The sequence below is a fragment of the Rousettus aegyptiacus genome, unplaced genomic scaffold, assembly GCF_014176215.1.
Source record: "Rousettus aegyptiacus isolate mRouAeg1 unplaced genomic scaffold, mRouAeg1.p scaffold_m13_p_4, whole genome shotgun sequence".
In the NCBI taxonomy this organism is placed as follows: Eukaryota; Metazoa; Chordata; class Mammalia; order Chiroptera; family Pteropodidae; genus Rousettus; species Rousettus aegyptiacus.
In genome coordinates, this window is record NW_023416307.1 from 87,078,820 (window position 1) to 87,102,922 (window position 24,103).

Sequence of the window (24,103 nt, forward strand, 5' to 3'; positions counted from 1 at the left end):
TATGCAAAGAGTCACTCAAAGGAAAAAGAACCATAGGGTCTTAAACCAATCAGCTGAATTGGAATTAGCTGGTTAAAGAGTTTACTCAAGTTCATTCTGCTGGTAATGTCAGAGCTGGCATTGAACACAGCTCTATCAGAACCAGCCTATGATAGGCTCAGCAGGGCATCATATCCTGGTGAATAAGGACTCTCTGGAAGACAAGTCAGTTTTAGGCCACCAAAAGACTGATTTAACAGTGGGATCAAAGATACTGGAATCTAATATTGCTGAAATTTCTAAAGTCAAGGAGTAATGAGTCTCTTTGTGGCTTGATTTCATTTCCCCTGCAATGCGGGGTTTAGGCCCAGCTCCAGCATATTGCATATGTTGGTACTTTTTAAAAAATCTAGTAACTTTTACCCTTTAAAAATTGCAAAAATTTCACCTTTGACTACCTGCCATTGATCGTAAGTAACATGTAACACTCATTTAGAAACATATCTTTTTCCTCAGCACTATCTGCCTTTGACAGAATTAAAGTTAAAGTATGGCCCAAATAATAACTCATAATTTCAACAGAAAAAAATATCAACTATGCTAAAATGAAACTGGATATTTTTCATTTGTTATTATCATAGAATATATGTGCAGAGTAAAAAATAATAATTTTCACTTACCCAACTTCTTTCACTATATGTCTCAAATCCCCGAGTGTAAGTAGTCTTATTAAGTTTACCAAACCAATTTAACTCTAACATGTTCTTGAACCCTCTCTCCAAATCCACTGAGTTTTTCCTGTCACAAATGCTGAACATTATTATCTGAAATTCTGAGCATTCTGCAGATATTTGACCTTCTGCTGATAACACTCATTTAATCATTGAGTTATATACTAAAATAGGCAAAACTACCTAAATAAAAAAAAAGAATCAGTATCATGTATATATATACCTAAATCTACATACACAAATACGCACATTACACATAATAACTGAGTTTATGTCTAATTGGATTAATGTGAATACAGAAGGATGAGAAGAAATGTTTTATCTAGATTTATAGAAACAAAACTCACTAGTTTCTAAAACTTCATTCAGTCAGCAAATGTTACTCAGATATTTATTAAGCACTCATAACATTCTAGGGACTGTGAAGGATAAAAAGATAAATCACTTATTAGCAAATAAAAAAAATGCTCAACTAATTTTAATACAGGGCGAAGTAGCTTCATTCTAAGCCCCATGAAGATAGGGACAGTGTATGTATTGCTTTAACTCTGTATTCCCAGTTTCTAATATTTTGACTGGCACACATTAGATGCCAATGTATGTTTGATGCATATATAAGAAAAGAATAATGTCCTAAAAAGTGATCTAGAAGTTCAAAGGAAGAAGATGTTACTTCTATCTGGCACAACCCAGGAAGGTCTTCTAGAGGACAAAGTATTTGATCTGAGTCTTAAGGAATGAGGTATTGGTTTTAAAGGAGAAAATAACATATCAGACAGAGGCCAATACATAAACACAAAGACAAAAAGAAAAGAAAGTGCAAGACAGTCATTAGGAATAGCAAATCACTCAGTTTGGCAGTCTAGTATAAGAAATATATAAAGAGAATCTATAAAGAAGAAATAGTAAGCAAAGCAGAAAAGTGAGATTGAGGTCAGACTGCTGAAATCCAGAAATGCTCACTAAGGAGTCCAGATTTTATTTTCAAAGGAAGCTCTGCATATTTGTGTTTAGAGTCTTATATACCAGCTTTGCCACTTGCCAAGTAGTTATTATTCTTGATCCTGATTCTGAAGCTGTCATAAGTAATTCCTAATTATATTACCAGCTACTAAAAAAAAAAAAACGCTCCAAGAAGCCTGCAAAGTCCAGCAGTCCCAAAGAGAAGATGAACACTAAGGAAAAGTGAGAGGCATTTCTAAAATTAATCAATGTTGTACGGTTTCATCAATTCCAAGCGGCAACTAGACACTTGTAATATTTAATGTTGCACTTTGAACACAGATTAGTCTAGCTTTGATCTGCAAAGACCTAAGATACACAAATATTAAAAGGAGAAAAGGACTCCAAGAGAGAATAACCCTCCTTAGAGAGCTCTAATGCACCGTGAAATATAGCCTCTGCATTAGACACCGATCCTCAAAGCAAAATGGTATAGAGTAGGGTTCCTGGGTACACAAAGTTGTCCCATTCATTTGCTCTAAACACAAACAACCATTAATAGTGGAAGAGAAATAAAGGTATAATACATGCCTTAAGTAACTTACAATCAAGCTAAAAAAAATTAGGCACTCCTAAGTCCCAGAATAGTTGTTATTTAATTTTAGTTTCTCAATTACCTCATGAGTTTAATATTACTATTTCCATTTTACAATTGAGAAAATTAGAGTTTCAATAATTTTTCCAAGCTATACAAATAGCAGCACTTGCATCCAAACACAAATTTGTCTAACTCCAGAGTTAGACAAATCTGTGTTCAAAGGGTAGTCTAAACTCTTTTCCTTGCACCATATGGCCTTAGAGCCTAGCTTAGTATATGGGAAACACTATAATGTATTAGCTAAAAGTAGGATCCCCAGTATAAGACCATTTAGGTTCTAGATCTTGTCTCCACTTGTTAGCTCTGTGACCTTGTACTTGCTACTAACATTTTTGTGCCTCATTTTTCTCAATTGTAAAATGGAAGAATTAATATTAAAATAACGTTTCCTACTTTATTGAGTTGTTGTGAGAATTAAATGAAATAATTCATTTAAAGTGCTTAGGAGAATGGCAGGCCCAAAGAAAACGCTCATTTAAATGAGCTGTTATCAGTGAAACATCATGACAACAGCAATAATTTAGACAATTCGACACACATTTTCTTGATTTGAATCAACATCCCAAGTTTTCCTTTAGTTAAACAAAATCTTTGGGGAATATGCAGTAGCTTATTTGAGCACAAAAGGATATATGCAATAGTAACATGGTAGCAAAAGTCACAAGAGCTGCCTTGCTTTTTGGAAACAGCTCAAGCTCTGGTAACTTTCCTGGCACTGATAAATTTGACTGATCAGTGCTTTTGTTATCTGTCCCTTTCCTGCCAGTACAAACATCTGGAGAAGATGATATATATATATATATATATTTTGTGTGCGTGTGTGTGTAATTCACAAACTTACCCATGAACGTGGGAGATCCATATTCTTACAAGGAGACTTGAGAGGTGGGTGGTGAGTGCAGTGAAAATAGTTGTCCCAGGGTCCAACCTGGGCAATTTGGAAATCAACATATGTCCAAAGTGGATTTTCTGAAAAATGCTTCCAACTCTTCCACATCTGAACTTCACCTTCATTGTGGGATAACATTTCTGCTAAGCTGCATCCACTTGAAGTATTGGATCTAACAAGTGATGCGGAAATGGAATCCAATCTAATCTCCATTTCCTCCTTCTTCCTTATGCTAATACTGCTAACTTTCTTTTCTTGCGATTTGGCTAATTTCATACAGGAAATCAACATTCCGTCTTCATCTTCTAAATGATAAAGAAAAATAAGTTTAAAAAGTAAGTCTAATAATTTTGTATATGTATGAATTATGAATATCATAATTCCTTTTATATAACAGAACTGAACAAACACGAGGGGATAAACCAAGGAGTCATTTAATTTAATAAGGTATTTTACAATGCATTTCTTCGAAGAGTAAGTTTTTTGAATATTAAATGATTTCTTTTGTAAAAATAGATTTACCTAAAAAATTTTAAACCACATTAAAAGTCGTTTGGATTGGAATGACTGAAAGCCACACATAAATAGTATACTAAAAGATATTTTATAAAAGTTACAATTAAAAAAATCCTCAGAGCTTATAAGCATGATATGGTATGTCTCTATTCTTAAATATATATATATTTTTTATTTTTTGAGGTCATGTGTGTAAGAAAGGAACATAAAGAAACAAATACAATCTTTACTTAAAAGAATGAAATCGTGGAGGATCTGGGCTGAACTCTTATTTGCATTATAAAATTTTCTATTTTAATATCAATCTGCAAAGAGATTTATGCATGTACTGTGTCTCAGTGAAATATTTTGGAAAAGCAAGAATAAGACTGAGAAAACAAAAGAAAAAGGTACATCTTTAACACTGTAAAGTTGATTAGTGAGACCTATATTTACATGTGAAAGGTCTGATGAAATTTCTAGTAATATAAAAAAAGTTACAGACAATAGAAATACATATTACACATAGTAAATTCATATCATTGACTCTCTTTATGTTCAAGTGTTTAACTGGTACAAACAAAAAATTATGATTAATAGGGCATTATTGTAAATAAATAAATGAAAATCAAAGTTGCACGCCATGACATGCCTATTTGCTGCATGCACTCACATCAAAACTGAAAAATACTGTTTTCTATGTCCAAAGAATGGGTCACTGCTAACATTATTCTCTTGCTGTCACCTTGCTAAGTGCCTTTCCTCACTCTATCCCTGCGCCTGTTCCTGAAGGGAAGGAGAATCAGGTTGGGGCATAAGTACGAGGTGAAACTCAGAAATAAGGTGATGATATCTGTTTCACAAATAACTTGGCAACAACAAACAAAAAGTTTAATGATTATCTTAAGGCCTTACCAAAATGGCCTTCGTTAGTATATGCTGCCCCAATTCTTCTCTGAAGAATTTTCAGCAGATCATTGAGTTCTTACTTACGGAGATTTCTTAACGGAGGTTCCATCTCATCCAGACTTGGCACCCTGGCTTTTTTGGTCCAAATCAGTTTTTGTAATCTCTTTAATGTCCCCATTGATTCCACTGGGTCACCATCTGATTTTATGGCCTAAAACAAAGACAGTTCAAGGTAAAGACAAGTTATTCTTCACAAGGTAATAAATGTAAAAAGTGTAGAGATCATAATTATGAGAAAATTAATAATGCGCCCTTACAAATTGTGCTCTCAGAAAATTTAAGCAATAACTTGAAAGCACAGCACATTTTTTTGTAAAGTATCCTACAACTGGCCAGTCATACTAAAGCAGGGTGTATTTTTACCAGTTTTTTTTTTTCACTTCAAAATGAAGCAAAATGGATGGAATCCAGAACCACCTATAAATGATTCGCTCCTGCTCAGTGTGAAGCAGTGGAAACCGACTTTGCAGCATAACATAGATAGAACAAGAGGTCGAAAGTTGCTACTTGCAATTGTTAGAATAGACTAATGGTGTGCAAGAAATAAGCAAATTCAAATTTTTTTATTTTCCTTTTGGAAATATGTTTTTGAGCAGACTTTTTTTAAGTTGCCCCTCACTCTCTAGAAGACACACACTAGCCAAACAAAATGCAGACACAGATTACTTTGTTATGTTTTAGTATATAAATGTCACTGGTTTATTATGTAAATGTCACTGGTTTATTATGGCAAAAAAAATGTTGATGAAAGAATTAGCATTGTGTTAATAACTCAGTTTCTTTGGAAGATACAGACTTTTACTCACTAGTTTAATGCTTTTCCTTATTATTTTTAAAGCTGTCTTACTTTCAAGGATTTCGAAATATTTTGGAAATTGGTACTTTTTGTTCTAAAATTTATACTAATTGGTAAAATAGTCGTATTCTGTTCTATTAACTCTATGTGAAGTAATAGGTAGTGGAAGATTTCTTTTTCATTCAGAATGCTTTGGACTCAGAAATATTTCTCCCCCTGCCTCTGCTTCATTCTTTCTATTAAACAACTGATAAATGACATCTAAATAGATACAACAATTTTCAAAAGGCAAATGATTTGCTTCCTCATTAATGCTTGAATGAGTCATATTTATAATAGTGTTTTCCAGTGCTTTTAGCGTCTATAAGAACTGTTTTGAAGAACAGGATCTCCGCCATGCAAACATTTCCAGTCATTATTTTCAATTCTTATTCTTGGTCTTTAAGAATGACTTTGAGCAACCAATACAAACTTGATGTTCTCTCTCTATAATAACACGTACGTAGGAAATGTGATGTTTTGTCAGAGCAAGCCATACCTATCTGCATTAAATAAATAGGAAATTATTGAAATCATTTTAATCTTTCAGAGAGGACTGTGATGAGATATTCTTAGACACGCAAAACCTTCCATCTCTTTCCAAAGGTCATACTCTGTTCAACACAATTTCTGTTGCTGTTTATTTTGTATTATATTCTGCAGTGTTCTTTTTCAATGATTTCTGAGTTCCTCAGTTTTATACATCCCTCACAAGTCAGGGAGAACCATTTTCTAATCCTTGTCCCTTTCCAGAAATAATAAGCTGACAGTGCACTATCATTGAGCACAATGTTTTCCTTTGCCGCATGTCTTTTCTTATGGCACCCGCCTCCTGTTACAGCCAAAGTTTCATTGCTTCACTGAAACACTAGCACCAAATATAGCCTTCTCTTTCTCCCTTTGTGAAAAAGACTCTCACTGGATTTGAGGAAAGGGGTTGTATTCCAGGATAACTGAACTTCATATTAATGATTTGCCTCTAGGAGGAATGGAAGCATTTGTGTACTGTCTAACTTCAGGTGAATGGAGACCTCATGACCCAGAGGTGTTAAAACAAACTGATCCCTCATTATTTTGTTCAAACTCTATGATAGTCTTTTTAAAGCACAGTATTATTAACTTTCTTATTTTTAATCACTAGCTCATCTTTCAGTTAACAGAGATCAGTCTGCTATATTTTATTAATTTTTGAATCCCATATGCTTAGGGTAATTCATGGCTTAATAAATGTTTGTAGAATGTAAATACACTCTTGATTTCATATTTCGTAATGTTTTATTTACCAAATGGGTTATCCATAGCAAATTTTTTATACTAAATTGGCTACTTTCTAATAGCAAAGTATTTCTGGAAAGCCTTCTCTTGCTAGGTAGTATATCCCTAATGGATGAAAGTTAGAATTAAATGTTGTTAAAAGAGATGCAGAATTCTTATCTATTAAAAAGAAATCCTCTAGACTAGTTTCAAAATAATGATTTTATTCACAGTCTCCTAATTTGTTACATGTATATTTGTACTGAATTTGTTTAAAATTTATAATGATGTGTCTTTTAATATCTAGATGTTTTCTAAGAAGACTGACCCATAAATTAAACTTTCCATTCAACCAATCAACAAATTTTTATTAAGCACCTATTATATGCCAAACACTATCACATGTTCTGGAGCTATGGCATTGATAGCTAAGACGAGATCCCTGCTTTTATACAGTCTACATTCTAGAGGGAAGTAACATATCATACACATATAAACAAGCACATAAATAAGAAACTGTGATATAAGAATTGCTGTGCTAAGAATTAATAGGGTGATTGGGTGGGGATGTGGAGGTGATATTACTAATTTACTTTGGGCAATCAGGGATTTCATTAAGGATACTGAAACTGGGGCCTGAATAATAAGAAAGGACCAGACATGTGAAAAATTGGAAACGGTTTTGGATTTTGTGGATGGTAAGGAAGGACACTTCAACTGAGGCTTGAATGACAGAAAAAAGTCAGCCAGACAAATAGCAGAGGGAAAAGAATTCCTGGAAGAGGTTACAGCTTACACAAAAGTTCTAAAGCTGGAATTCTTGGAAGAATTTTTAGTGTATACCCAAGGAAGAGAAGGAAGAGAAGATTGTCATGAGATGAGGCCAGACTTAACAAGCAGCTTTCAAAATAGGCTTTTGTAGAGGAGGCTGAGTAATATGTATTTTATTCTAATCAGAAGAATGATTAGAATAATCATTTGCTTACTTTTTTATTCATCTTCCATCTCTATTGAATTCTGATCATCTTCCTTTTTAAAGGTCTTTTCCTAGCTCTGATACCATCCATCTTTAATTCACCATCTTTAATTTACCATTCTTTCTACTCCTTTTCCCAAGCTGCTTCTCTAAAAAGTTAACTGTGTATGCTTCCTTTCATTTAATTCCTTTAATTTCTTATCCTTTTAACCTACTTCATGTACTCACCAATCAGTTTTGTCTCTACTATTCCATTTAAACTGCTTTTGGATTCCAATGAACCATTCTCAAACTCTGTTACTACTTGATATTCAACAATATTGACCATGATGACCTTCAGGACTTTTTCTTGACTTCTGTGATGCCATGTTTCCCGGTTTACCTTTCACCTATTTTGTTCTTTCTCTAATTCCTATATGCCGACACCTCCTTTCTCTCAAAATTAAGTGCTTAAATTCCTGTAGAACTTGCTCTGGGCCATCATCTAATATCACCATCATTCTCTTATCATCTACACATACAAACACACACACACACACATGCACACACACACACACACACACAGCTTTAATACCACTTATATAATAATTCCTAATTTCTTTCTTCAAGGCTCTCTTCAGAGCTTCAAACTTGCACATTCAATTATTTAAAATAATTTAAAGCATGATCAGGACTGACCTTTAGCCCCTCTAACCATGACTTTCATCTAATCTCTTTCAACTTAGTGGACATACTCTACTGCACATTCCATAAATCAGGTGATCACCTTTGCCATTTACCTCTCCTTTGTTTACTTATTTTTATTCCATTACTGAGTTTGGTCTATTCTCCAAACTGTACTTTGAATCTGTTTCTGTTTATTTTTCTTCATTTCTATTGTTACCACATTAGTTAAATTTTCTGTCATTGAAAATATTGACAAGTCTCTAACTGATTTTCTTTTCACTTTTGCCCTTCTTCAGCTGATTCACAATATAACATCAGAGTTCTTATTAAAAGATATAAATCTGGTGACATTGCAATGCTACTTAACTGACTGAAATATTTCCCAGTGTTCTTTAAATAAAATTCAGATACTTAACTGGATCTATAAGGCCTTTGTCTCCAAGCTCCCTCAGGCTCACAAGGTGCAGATCTTTAGGTTCACGAACTCCAGAGCACTTCCCTTTCTCCATCTTTTTTTGTGTATGTTGCTCCCTCTGCCTGGAATACTTATTCTCATTTTCCTGATCTGGTTAATTCCTACTTACCCCTGGAGCTTTATCCTTAATGTCAATGGTTGTTTTTTTTTTTTTTTTTTTTTTTTTTTTTTGCCCCAGAGAGATCTTTCCTGACTCCCACATTCAAATTAGATCCCCATTCTTTTACCTTCTTGGCTTTCACCACAATTTCAGATTTATATTTTTGCATCATCATTGGTTAAATGTATTTATTCCCCAACAGACTCTCAACTGAAGGAAGGTAGGAACCATACTCTTCCATAGAGGTTCCATGCAGTATTCTTAGTACCTGTAACATTGTCAATAATTGATACTGATTATGAATTAGTTGAAATTATGATATGAAATGAACAAATAAATAAATGAATGAGGAATTGATTTGGTAAAATCTATCTAGCCTTTGAAATGTAATAATGCAAAAAGATGAAATTAGTAATTGAGAAATGAAAGGAGATAAAATTATTGTGTTTATTTGCTTATTTTTCTCCATAAAATAGAAATTATATGTGAATGTAAATTAAATAATTTTATGTATATGTTTTATATATATACTATATCTTTTACATATAAATGTACATATCTTTTAGTTCATTTTGCTCACATTCCTTAAATAATGTAAAAATTTTGTTAGAAATGTTGGATTAAACAGACCTCATTTTCTGACATTTTGCTTGACTACTAGGATGATAGAATAATTTTTAGAAAATAGCATTAATGAATTATTGAACTGAATTAGCCATACGATCATATTTTATGAGCTGAGATGAAACTTATTGGACATTTAGTCTACTGGCCTATTTTAAAAATGACAAAATCCAGAGAAGCTAAGTGGCTTATTCAAGGAAAGATAATTCATTAATAACAGACCTAGGATGAGAATCAAGTATTCTGACTTTTAATCCAATCCAATGTTCTTTCTCACTAGATTTTTAAGAGCCAGGATAATTACTAGTTACCTAGTCCTGACAGCTAAATTAAGACCAATCAAATTCAGGGTTTTGATTTGGAAGTTAAATATGGTTCTCAATATAGAGGATAAGCATCAGGTAGACTAGACACTTTCAACTTTATAGGCATATAGATATGTGTATGTATACTTTCATACATATATATACTCTGTTATATATATTATTTTATCTTGTTTCTATGGAAAATTTAATATATTTATAAAATATATGCATATATATCTTCTTTTATATATGTATTTCACTACAAGGGAATTTAAATCTTCTATAATTTTATCTTTTGTTTTTTTAACACAAAAGAAACTTAATCTCACAGAGGCTAAATCCAGATCACTTAATGGTCTGAATTGTGTTCTCTTTATTCCACTAATGAAAAGGAAGTTGGAAAGTAACATGACAGAGTTCAAATGAAGTAAAATAATTTCCCTTTGCTCTCTTTTTGTTCTTAATTTCTGATTTAGAAAAGTTTTCCTCTTTAGTGGCCTTTTAACAAGCTAATTTAAGAAAAATTCTGACCACCTGATATCTATTTCATATCATTTCTTCAACTGAAGAAATAGAGATTATTATTATTTTTTTTAAATCTTGGTTTATTTTAAAAGAAAGCTGTAATGAACACCTGGAAGTGAAACTTCAGATAGTTTCATGTATTTTGCATTGACAATTTTCTCTAAGCTTCCTAGTCTTATGATTCTTCACTTAGTTGCTGCAGATTTACCAGTTTTTAGGCTTCAGAAAGTTTTTTTGTATGTATGCTCAAAATACACCATTAAGTAAAAAATTAGAATGTAAATTTGTGTCCAAAGTATAAATACCACTCTAAGTGGCATTTCTTCTTCTTCATATACTCTATGTTTTCCAAGTCTTCTACAATTACTCCTTTAAGTGGGAGAAATTTTATAATTAAAGGTTGTATTTAGATTATAGGTTGTTGTAATCAAATCTATTTCTGCCAAGCAGAACAGAAGAACCCAGGTTTTCCACTGTGAATTTTTTCCTAGCCACTCGACTAGAAAAGTGCCTGGGGATTGAAAAAAAGAAGGGAGAGTTATTTTCCTAGTATAACTAAAATTAAAGAATTCACTTTAAATGATAACATTATTAAAACCCCAAAGCTGTATCTTCATTCTCTTCTATATAAAGGTGACTACACTTTATTTATAACTTAGGACATACTCTGAAAAAGATAATTTAAGGGGTCACAATGTTCAATTAATATTTAATAACTCAATAGACAGTGATCAAATCAAGATGATTATGAACTAGAATCAATCAATGCAAACATATAAAAATAAACAGGTTTCGTTTTAGAATTACAACTAAAAAGACAAATCAAAAATAATTCATTTATGCAAATGAAATATTGATTGCAGAAATAATTGGTGGAAAATTTGCCATGTTGATGTTACATATTTTTATATATAATTACAATTTTTATTAATTTGTGATAGAAACTGAACTTAAACTAAGTCTGGACCTGCACTTAAAATAGGCCTGGGTACAATAAATACAGTCATTGACTGAGCAGGAAGTTGAATAAAATAATGAAATAGAATATATTCTCCTAGAAGGCTTCTAAGTTATTTGTTTATTCATTGAGCGCACATTTACTGGGCACCTAATTTGTGGGACACAAAAGAGACTAAAACATTTTATCTGTCTTGTGATGCTCATTGTTTAATATGAGTGACTAAAAAAAAAAAAAAATCATCTGTTTCTATGTCTGTCCCCTTCACTAGAAAGTGAGTTCTTCGGGGTTCCAGATCTGTTTCGCATATCTCAAACCTAGTGTCTAAGATGCTCAATAAATATACGTCAGCTGAACAGTTGGTCAAAAATACATCTGGAAGAAAAGTTTATAAGAAGTACAAATAAAATGTGACAATTATTCACAGGAGAGAAAGATTACATCAGGTAAGGTGAAGGAAAATATACTTGCCTAGGGGATTAGCAGGCATTTGAACAGCTATGCAGTATAATTTAGCATGTCTAAGAAAGCCCTTTATTAAACAGCCGCTCTACACATACAAATCACCCACTCAAGTCCTAATACAGGTTTCAAGTTCTTTCTTCTTCCTCTCAAGCAGCTTTTTGGGTACATAATTCTGGCTTTGGAATAATGTGCCACACAGGCTCTGTTTTCCAAGTTGCAACTCCACAATCATCTCTCTCCATGTCTGTTCTTTGCTCACTAAGCTGATAGGTTGGGGTCAGTCTTTTAAGGTGGAGACACTGCCAAACCAGCTAGAAGCTTCCAGGATTACACAAGTCAGAAATGCAAATGGGGTTGTTGGTTTAAGAGAAAAGGTTGCTGAAGCAACATCTTTCTTACTTTTTGTGTAACATCCTTGTCTATGAAATTTCGAAAATGATTCTAGAGCCATTCATAACATTTTTCTTTTGGGGTACACTTCCTAGCTGACCAAAAAACTGTAGACAATAGGAACCTTAATGGTCAGTAAATAAGTTAATTAATTTTTATTAATTATGTATTGTATTCCTATGTCATTTCCTATACCCATAGCACTATACAGAGCTATGGGTATAGGAAATGACATAGAAAAAAAAATACAATCCTGTTATGTAGGAGTTATAACTTAATATACACAAGAAATAAATTTAAAATGTCAGGAAAAGCTGGTTTAATAATCCATTCCTGGTCTGCAGATAGGTGACTGTTCTGCTGTGACGCTCTGCTTTGTGACTAGCCATGTGAATTTGAACAAGTCACTTCACTTTTCTACACTTTTATAAAATGAGAAGATGGAGCACAGGAATTCACTATCTCTTAAATAAATTTAAGGACATTAAGCTAAGTAAAGTATCTTCTTAACTCCTGGACCTCAAAAGTGTATCAAGGAAAAAGTAGGAATGAGCTACTGTTAATCACAGATCATGAGAGTTTGAAGAAGTCTTTGTAATCATCTAGTCCAACACCTTACTTTAAAAATGAGGAAACTTGGGCAGAGGAGTGTGGATTTGGTAGCATAAGAGGACAGTCAGTGGAGGCTCCAGGCCTCCTGATCTATTTCTCTTGATTCTGTTTCTAAGTTATTTGCTAGTCCCTGCATATCATTATTTTCAACTGAAAGTCCTTTCAGCATTCATTGAGATTCAGTTGATTTTCCCATAGCTCTTTGATATTTAACTATTTATTAAAACCTGAGAAGGTATAGGAAACAGAAATGGCACAATACAGTAATTTTTCAAGTGTAATATTTAAATAGTACCTATCCATCACATCTTCCTACCAAGTATAGCTTTATCTCTTAGGTAAAACAAATAAATAAACAAAAGAAAAAAAAACAATTACTGTTAAGAAAATTATTATAGAAATTTAGACATTAACATGTTAATTATCTTTGGGAAGAAAGGGCTATGAATGGAGGTATCTATTATATTCATGCCTATATAAAGAGACATGATTGATTGAAGGTAGTTATCTGCCACTGAACCTACAAATATTATATTACATTTTGGCAAATAATAACAAAATAAAGTTGTATAATTTAGCTTGCAGTGTTCTCAAAAGCCAGTCTGGAAAAATAACTGCAAAAAAGGTTTACAATTTAGTCAAGTTCTTAATACTATGAGACTTTCTGATGTACATGATTGTCCTGGAAATTTTCCATACCATCTAAAACATGTCCTATCTGTAAACCTCTGTTTCACAACAGTGCAACAAGGAAAGCAAAGTGGTTAATGTCATCTGATGATTATAATGTGAGAGAGTTGGCAATACAAAAAAAAAAAAAAAAGATACGCAGCCATTTTTTTTTTCTGGGAATCAACTAAAAGTTAAAATGGAAGTTTGACTTATTTCGTTTGTTTTAAAATAGAAGAGAGAGAGAAAGAGAGAGATTATGTTCTCCATCTAACTAACAAATAGAACTCTATATTTTTCCTATCTATAAAATGAGTTATAATCTTGCTCTTGGGATGTAGGAAAACTCCTCCACCTATAACCTCATTATTAGGTAGCTCTGGTGGTTTTAAAATATATCCACAAATTGTTTTATCTTGCTGCTTTCGAAAAGTGTGTCATTATGCTTTAATATGAGCTGGATTTTATATCTGGCTCCTAACAGACAGAATAAGGCAGAAGAAATGGTGTATGACTTCTGAGACTATGGTGTATGATCTTAAAATGCACTATGGTTTGTGGCTTACTCTATGTCTTGAAGTAAAGCCAAATGCCATGTGATAAGGACATTCAAGCAATCCCATGGAAAGGGCAACATGGTAAGAGACTGACGCCACCAACAAGAAACTGAAGCCTCCTGCCTACAGCCATGAGAGGGAGTTTGGAAACAGATACTTCAGCCATGGGTAGCCTTTACATGATATTTTGATTGCAACCTTATGAAAAATCCCAAGCTAGAGTTCTCAACTATATCACTCCAAAACCCCTAACTCACAGAAACTGTAAGATAATATGTTTGTTGTTCCAAGCTCTTAAATTTGGGAGTAATATCTTATGCAGTAATAGATAACTAATGTAATATCTAAAGTTATATAATGGATAAAAAAGTATTTGAAAATAATAACAATGCGTAACATCATTAATTCATCTTTATGTTAGCACACCATACATAAAGACTATTTTTTGGTTGACACTTGCAGGTACTATTTAAACATTATCATTTTGACCTCTATTTTCCCCTGTCTTATAGATTGTTCTTAGTTTAGAAGCACCCAACAGTTGTTTGACAAAACTCGATAAAAGACCTTCTTCCTCTGCTTGTTAACAGACCACAGAATAATCTTGAAGTTCTTCCCCAGTCACCTGGTGCAGTGACCTCAGTTAAGCTTACCAAAAAACAGTCTCATTTTGATCCAGTCTACACACCTTTCTCAACATGGTATGCTACACTGGAGACAGTTTTAAGTCTGTATATAGCCAATAGCTTATTTGTTATTAATCCAGTTTTTATCTTAAGAACTAAATGACTAACTCTTAATTCTAGATGCTGATTACACTGCACAAGAACTGAAGGACGCAAATCTAGGTTGCACAATCAGAGCTGTGTCTAGACACCATTCACCTGTGTGAGCACAATTTGGTCTAGTGTCTTAGAGCAATTAGAGTTCGGCATTAGCAAAAGTGACAGCTTTAAAAACAAAGTGTATCAGTTTGAACTACATTTAGCTTTGAGGAACAGAAATCCCACCAATAGTGGCTTAAACAGGTATGGGGCTTATGTTTCCACACAATAAGAAGTCCAGGCATAAGCAGTCTAATGCTAGTGCAGTTACTTAAGAATGTCATTGGTGAATCAGGCTTCATACATTTGCCTGATTTTCTATGCTTCACATGTGCCTATTACCCTTACAGTTAGAAAATAGGGGCTAACTTTCCAGGTATCATGTCTCAGTTCCAAGCAGGAAGGACAAAGGACAGAGTTTCCTCTTTATGAGGCTTTGTTTTTTCTTTTCTTGGCTTTGTTTTTGTTTTTGCTTTCAGAATGAAAAGCTCACTATGGGCCTGACAACATCTCATTGGTCAGAATGGATCTCATGACTACTCAGAATTATAGGGAGGCTGAGAATTCAAATATCTAAACTTACAGTCCCTAAGCAAAGAACAGGAAGAAAGATGTTCAACCCATTGGTTGAAATGGGTGTGGAGTGATCTAACCAGTAGTACTTTAATATCTGCCACAGAAGGGAACCTTGTGTTTTTTTTTTTTTTTTGAGGGGGGAGGTGGGCATATATGTACATAGATGTGTATGTATATGTATGTATATAGATGACTGATAGATTAGTCAGATAGGTAGGTAGGTAGGTAGGTAGATAGAGATGATAGATAGATAGATAGATAGATAGATAGATAGATAGATAGATAGATAGATAGATGATAGATAGATAGGTGATAGATAGAGATAATGGATGGATGGATAGATAGATGATAGATAGATAGATAGATAGATAGATAAAAATTTTAAAAAATTAATTCACTCGGCAACACTTTTTCTACTGAAGGAGCTCAGAGAGAAAATGTTTTGGTGCAGTTCTGGGTGGGTGTGTTTGACAGTGCTTAATATCACCAGCACTGAAGGTAATAAATGTTATCCCTCTTTTCTATCATGAATATGAATGACGCTCTGAAGGCTGAATGCAACCTAAGAATTTATGTGAGAAATGAGGCATGAACCATTTTTGAAAATATATTAGCCCAAAGTCTGTATTATTGCATATTTTATACCCTTTTCAGTATGCTACAAAAGGTTTTAGCCTCAACTGAATGCTGCCAGAAAAGAACAAACAAGAACAAGGATACAAAAATAAATGCTTTGAGTCGAGTTACCCCATGATGTTCTTTATGGTTGGTATAATGATCGCAGTACCAGCAGTCTGCTTTGCTTCAAACTCTCCCCATCAGCATTTCTCCTGAAAGCCTGGTTCTCCAGCAAGTTTATCCCAGGCCAAGTAGTTAGAAATATTCATGGTGAAAAGTTAGCATCTGAAAAAGCATTTCATAAACATCTGCCATTTGGTTCCTTGTACCTTCTATGTCTAAGATCTGTCCTCCACACTTTGAGAGCATGAAGAAGACATACCTAGTTGAGTATTTTCTGATTGGGAATTGAGTTAATGATTAAATCTTTTATTCTGGATGTTGTTATTGTCTAAGGTATATTTTATAGGCATGATCACATGATAATTATAACTACCAATATGTTTTACATCTTACGAACTTTATCCCATGTTAATGATATTCAGTAAAATGTCCAGCCACATTAAAATATTTATGCTATTAAGGTATTACTCATTATTTTAATCCTTTCTATTTCACATAGTTTTAAAAAAACTTTATAATGAATAAACATCTTTCCCATATATGGAACAAAAATCAACTTCAATTTTTCCAGGAGGCTGTTGTCTTCCCTGAATAGACCTGAGACACGTTTGAGCTTGCAAAGTGAAAATGCACAGGGCCAAGGTCCACCAGTTGTTCTGATCCCAGAGAGTCTCATGGTTCACGTACTAAGCATCTTACAGAAACTTTCACAAAAATACCAATTCCTGGGCTCCAAAAATGACAATTTGGTTTGACAGGGATGTAGCTCAGATGTCTGTATTTTTAACAAACACACCAAGTGATTCTAATAAAGATGGTGCCCGGGACACATCTAGGAAAACGTTGCTCCAATAAGCCATTTGCTCACTTGATGACAGGCCACAGTCTGTGCCAAGGTCTATTCTTATGTCCTCTGGCAGGCCAGTTTCCTCACTCACAACAGAGCTGCTTCTCCATCTGAGAATGCCTTCCTCTATGCCCCACCTCTCAAAGGGTTGTTTAACTGTTTCTAATTTTCCTCAGTCACAGGAGTTAATAAATTAATAATTTACATAACACTTCCTAATAATAATAATAGTTACATCCAAGTATTCTATCAGACAGAAAAAAAAAAGAGTTTCTTAATTAAAGTTCAATTGAATGCGTACTATGAATAAGAAGAAAGAGATTAAACATAGATAAGACCATCCCCTACTCCCAAACAAAGATTTCTGGACAGAGAGCTTCTGCTTGTTGTCTGCTACTGGGTATGAACTCCTTAAAATAATCTTGAGTAACAAACTACAGAGCACAATTGAATGGTTACTATTGTAGAAGGATCATTTCCTGGCCAGTTAAAATGTCCAGAAAGACTGGAGTTACAGTGAAGATTTATCTTTCACTTTTTTCTTCTAAGAACTTTCTACATTCCTTTCTTATTTCTAAGAGATGGTTCTATTTTTCTACTAAAAATCTAAAGAAGGATTTCTCTTGGTATAATGCCATGTCTGGGGAGCTATTACTAAAAACCAGCCGTTATTTTTTCCTGGCTATCAGACAGTGTTTCACTTAGATACTATATCTGAGGCTTCATCTAAATTTAGGAGAATGAGACTGCATATTTCAGAGAAAATCTGCCAGCTGTGCTTATGAAAGTGTTATGAAGCCCTTGCAAAGAGTAGAAGAGGAGGAAGAAGAGAAGAGAGGAGTCTCAATGACAACAATTGAATTTTTTTAAGCATCTCCTAAATGCTAGCCACAAAGCTAAGTGCTTTTAATGAAGGATCTTCCTTAATTCTCATGACAGCCCTGAGGTATAGGTTCTTTATAGACTGATTTTACAGATAATGAAAACTGAAGCAGGGAGAGATTAAGGAAATTGCCCCTAATCACATAGCTACTAGGGGCCAAACTAAGATTCAAACAGACCCATCCATTTTCAGAGCTCTCAACCATGCACTGCAGGAGAACCCACTGGTTGACAGGTGCTCAGGCACTGTGCAGCTGTGTGCGGCCGGCCTCAGAAGCACAGTTCTATCACTCCGGATGCTTCAGAACAGCCAGCAGGAACTGTGTGGTTGATCAAAAGTTATGGTCCACTGTCCAATTCATCAGAGGGCCTCTGACAACCTCAGAAATCAGGCTGGATTTAGGAATTCAAGCTCACCAAATAAGACCCACGATTCATATGCTATATATCCTCTGCCTATTGATCAACCTGCACTGAGTAAGGTCAGTTCTAAATTTTCTAATAAAACTATCAGAATGATTAAAGAAAACCCCCAGCTGTCAGAAACATATCAAAAATCAGTATAAAGCCTGAGTTGGCCCTCTGGACACATACACTACTTTTCGTTACAGGGTAAATAGCAACAATTTGGCTGTCAGTTAATGTTATGTTATCACTAGGAAGGTCCAAGTTTCAGAGATTCTTAATTGTTTGAACTTCTGGGTTGATTAATGCAATTTTAAAAGGGATATGTCAGGAATCATACTATATGTTTTTATACCCAATGTAAGAAAAACAAGGCATGTACCCCATGCTGAAGGTTGCCAGATAGTTCTAAACACTTAGCATAGGTCTTGTCAGAGGAAATCCCAGTACATTAATTTAACAGGCTCAGAGTTACTTTTCAAAAGGCTGTAGAGCATGATGTTTTGCATAATCAAAATGGTTTATTAACTCAAGTCATTTGACTTTTTCATTTATTTTCCAATTTGCAGGGACATAAGCATATCAATTATGAAACAACCTACCTTAACTAAATGTAAAATAACTACAAGGCTATCTGAGTATTGTACACTACTATGGCATATTACAGAGCTCAATAACAGAATGATTTTCACAAAACACCACATAAATGTTAATAATTCACATTACCTGATAGGAAATGCCTTGTAGTTTTTCTCCTTGAAGAGTATGTATGTTATTACTCAAAAGAAAATCATCTTTATTTAGATCTATGAAAAGAGATAAATGTTATATACAAATTATTAGATATTATAGGACTTAAAAACTTTGAGTTCAATTAATGCTCAAATTTTTCTTTAGTCTGTTAATGTACTATATTGACTAGATCGCAAATGTTTCTTTTTTTAAAAGGGTGATTTTTACTAAAAATATAGAAAATAAAATAGAGATTAAACAAAATAAAAATGAAGAATGTCATTAATCAGCTGTGTACCTGCACAAGCCATGAAACTTCTCTAGGACTCAATTTCCTTCTAGGTAATAAAAGAATAGCATATAGATACTCAATCCACTTCTAACTCCAAAATGCTATGATTTCATAAAATTATCACCTCACCTATTTCTGTTAAACTAAGCTTTCCACCCCTGGCTTATTGAACTTCATTAGTTTATGTCTTCTCAGTATGAATTATTTATGTTGAAATTGTTCTATGTATACTTTAGTAAAAGCTTTGGAATGTGGCATCCATTTGCTTGCAGCTAAATGAAACCTTTTCAAAAGGTATCAGCGTTTCCCTTTCGAGCCTTGTAAAAGGGGCTCCATTTATTCAAATCTGGAACATATAGTGTATTAAAAGAGGACAGGACTTTATGGATCACTTAATCCAAGCCCCTTAGTTTACAGATGAGAATAATGAGACTCACAGAAATCACTGGCCATGAGGCCAGTGACTTTTCCTTTCACCCTCATACCTTTCTATTTGAAATCATTGCTTCAATTTTCCACGATTCCTCATTCTGATAATCTGTTGGGGAAGAAGGGGCAGGTAAGGTCTACCCTTTGTGCTCAATAAAAATTAAGTGCAGGTTTTTTCTCCAAATCTCCATCATAGCAGTGGTTAAAAGATATGTTAAATTCACAGCTCAGTTTCAGAGTTATTTACATCAATAACTTAATATTTTAAATCAGAGTAACCACACTATAGGATTCTAGAATATATTTGTTTTGAAATGAGCTGGTTTTGTGATCTGGCTCTTTGAAGCACCATCTTCCATCATAAGGTCAGATTGCTAGAAGCAGAATTTCACAGTTTTATTTTTTGTTATTATAGTTATTATTATTATTTTAGTTTTTGCATTCAAAAAAAAGTTATTCCCCTGCTCCTTTATTGCTTTCCATCTTTTTAAAAAAATCCTTTTAACATGAGTTTTAGAGAGTTCTCTCTCTATTCTTCTGGGTACAGGAAAAAAAAAAAACAATGAAGTGGTCACCTGTACTCTAGAAGAGGTCACCTGTACTCTAAAATCTGGAAACAGCTGAAGAATATGCACAATTCATTTACATCACTTACATACCAATGCACAGCAGTAAAATGAGTGATTCAGACACTATTATGGGAAGAGATCACTATGACCCCGAAGACTTGTGGAAGAGACAGAACCCAATAGAAGCTTGAAAAATGGATATAGTTCAGAAAAGCAGAAGAAAAAGAAAAGCTACAAATACAGTATCAATGCTATAAACCGTAGCCTGTAGTGTGGAATAACTAGAACATGTTTAATTAAGTGGAGAAATTGAGCTTGGACCTGGGATAGGCAATTCTGAACATGGCCTGGGAGGAGGTAGGGCTGGAAGAGTAAGGCCAAATTTTAATGGGCCTTGAGCGCTAGGTGGAGAGATTTGGGCATTACCCACAAAACCAGTGTTCTAAATATAAATGTCTGCAGGAATCAAACATGTAACCTAACTAAGTGAAGTGAATTCTGTCAAAGAGGCAGTGGGAGGTCTTTGGTAGGCTAATGGACCACCATTGCCAAAAGGCAGCCATTTGCTCTCAGCTCTTCCAACTGAAATCATCTCAGATTTTCAGCCCAGGATCGTCTGTGTCTCTCCAATATTTTAAGAGTATCGATATATTTATTTACATGTAAAATTTCCTGATTTTTAAAATGTCAAATGGCCCACATTAGGCATATGTAGTATCTTCCAAAGATGACACAAAAGTATGTTAATATCACATGTTCTGCAACATGACCTTGGCACTCCTCCATCAAGAAATGAAGTTCACTTCTCTACTTATTGGATGGAGCTGACCCTAGTGATTCATTGTCACAGTAGAATGTAGTGAAAGTGATGCTTTGTGACCTCCAAGGCTAGGTCAGAAGAAACCTTGCAGCTTCTGCCTTGATATTTTGGGTTGCTCATTCTCCAGACACTTCCTCATGTGATGTGTGAAGCTGCCTCTGATGCCCCTCCCTTTTGAAACCCAGCCCTTAGCCTGAGAGAAGCTTAAGGCACATGTTGAAGCCACATATTGGTTCTCCAGTTGATAGTCTCAGCTGAGCCCAGTTATTCAAGAAACAGGGACTGGTGCTTTTGTGAGAATCTAATATGTGATCATCTGAGGTGGAGCTGAGAAGGTAAAGCTAGCCCTGGGGAGCAGCTGCAAATACAGATTTAACTTGACTTGTTTGCCCGCCTCTCACATCCTGCTGTGCAGCCCAGTTCCTAACAGGGCACAGACTGGTACCGGTCCAAAGCCCAGGGGCTGGGGACCCCTGCTGTAGGTGATTGCAGCCACCACACATTTAAGTCTTCCCCAGTCACTAAAGTCTTCCCAGAGGAATCCTCAGAGACACCATGAAGCATGGTCCCAATTGAATCTCTGGCCCTCAACATCTGTGAGCCTAATAAAATGTTGTCTGATGTTATTAAGTTTTGGGGTGTTGACTCGCAGCAATAGGTCATCAGAACATGCATAAACTATATAAGTGGGTCACAAATAAGAGTGTACATAAATGTGCACCATCTAACGTAAACATTCAGACTTCAACTGCCCTTCAGAAGCAAATGCAGAGAAAAAACGGAATTAAGTAAAAAACGAAAACAAGAAACAATATTTCGAATTAACGTCTAGGTTATTCTAACAGGGATACTTCTGACCATACTCAGGTAACTATAATTCTAATCAAGACTCCTCTAATGAATTGAAGGAATTCCCAAGATTCATTTAAATAAAACACTAGAACTCTAGAGTGTTCTCATCATTCAATCCAAAAAGTCTTTCTCGGAAATAGATGAGGCCCATCAGCAGGCAGCCTTTGCTCAGGGAGTTTATCCCCACACCATAAGCAGACATTCATGTACGATTTGGGACTTCTCTCTGTTATTCCTCATGTATTCCAGTCTACAGACTTAAATCACATGCTCTTAAAAAACAATTTTTAAATTAAATTGTACTTCCTGAAAATTAAACAATAGTAAATTCATTTGTGACTATACATTTGTCATTTTAAAAATGAGGGTATCAAGCCAATAAAGAAGAATTAATAAGATCTGGAAAAATTAAGCCAAAGTGTTTATGTGCTTACTCTGAAGAGATTGGCCAAATAATACTGACTAGAATTCTGGAAAGAAGGTTTCAGAACAATGGCAATTCAAATGCTAAACTAGAAGGCTCTAATGACATTTATCATATATATGTGTAAATATGTATAAAATGAATATATATATATATATATATATATATATATATATATATATATATAACGAATCTCATCAAAACCATATGGAATGAGGATTTACTTTTTAAATAATTTTATTGCCATATGGGTAATACTCCCTTCATGATGAACCATATTTCTTGACCTTATCCAGCCCCTACTTCCTTCACTAACATGTCAATTTTTTTGTTTTATGGAATAGCTTATTGCAGTCACACTTTAAAAAAAAAAAATCTCCAAATCTTCAGACATATTTCTTTGTTATCATTTTTTAAATTTTGCTTTCTCTTTTATTCTTTGGACTTACTAGTGTAAAATATAAAAACCCTGTTCTTTAAGTTATCTTTATTTAAATCATAATGATCTTAGATAAATTACAATTCATAGATTTCGGTTTGTTTTTTCGGGCTTTTTAAATTTTTGTAAAACTAAGGCCAAAATAAATGTAAAGATTTTTGAATTGATTTTAATTCACTAAAATAAATATTATGAATATTTGCCTGCTTGTAATGCTGAAAATACAGCAATTAATATGAATTAGAGATGCCAATTTTTCAGTTGTAAAATCCTGAGCACACAATTTGTCCTACATTTATCTTACAGATGTAGTCTTTTTTAATAACACAGATGTAGGTTTAGATAAAATTCTTTTTAGAAGAAGGAAATGGACTAGATAAACTAAAAATGTTAGCTTCTAGCACTCTACTGGCTCTGATAAATTTTGTCTTAACTGATATAACACAGTCATATTATCGAACTATGTGAATTTCTTTATGGATTAAAATACCAGGTACAAACTGTTGGCTAAATATAGCCTGTGGATATTTCTTTCATCAGGCCTCAATACTCTTTAGGACTGCAATAATGTTAATATAGTATGTGTCATGCAGAAATACCATTTCGAAATTGAAATTGAGAGAAAGAACCTTTTTTTTGGGGGGGGGGGGTCTTAGAGTTTTTAATAGATTCTTTAAGAGTTAACATCATTTCTACCATTTATTTTCCTATATATATATTTCTGTTTTATCGAGGCTGTCTTTACAATTTCATTATAAATGTTCAATAAAATCATGAGCTGTGGATGATAGCAATAATGCACCCTCCAATCTTCATCTCACTGAACTTCACAGACTGCCTATCCTCAGGCACAGTAAACCACTCTCAAGTAATTATTCAATTAACAGTTAAAAATTGGTGTTTAAAATGAGAAAGAAATATTATGAGTTGATATGTAGGGTACTAATTGCTTAGAGACACTCTGAGTCTTCCAAATAAAGCTACTACATACTTAAAATTAAAGTCCACTACTTGTGCCCCTACCTCCCCCACAGTTTCTCCCTTCCATTTACAATAGCACCAACAGCCTTGGTCTCAGGCCATCAACTCTTCCTAGCACAACATTAAGCCCAAGGAAATGTCCTGTGACGCAGCTGCTGCTGCTGAAATGTTGGCTAAATTTCTTAGACACACACTCCCCTAACCCCCAAACACAGG

The 24,103-nt window shown here is 34.1% G+C and overlaps 1 protein-coding gene across 1 annotated transcript in view; it reads right to left on the reverse strand.

Annotated features, from left to right (window-relative positions):
- Positions 1–3,139: 3,139 nt before the first annotated feature.
- The window catches only part of LOC107514385 (putative uncharacterized protein ENSP00000383407), a 46,225-nt gene continuing 25,261 nt past the window's right edge, over positions 3,140–24,103 (reverse strand). Inside the window, exons 4-6 of the mRNA XM_036219665.1 lie at positions 19,076–19,155; positions 4,688–4,814; positions 3,140–3,504 (exon numbers count right to left, since the gene is read on the reverse strand). Of these exons, the coding sequence (XP_036075558.1) occupies positions 3,140–3,504; positions 4,688–4,814; positions 19,076–19,155 (572 nt within the window). The remainder of the gene's footprint in view (positions 3,505–4,687; positions 4,815–19,075; positions 19,156–24,103) is intronic.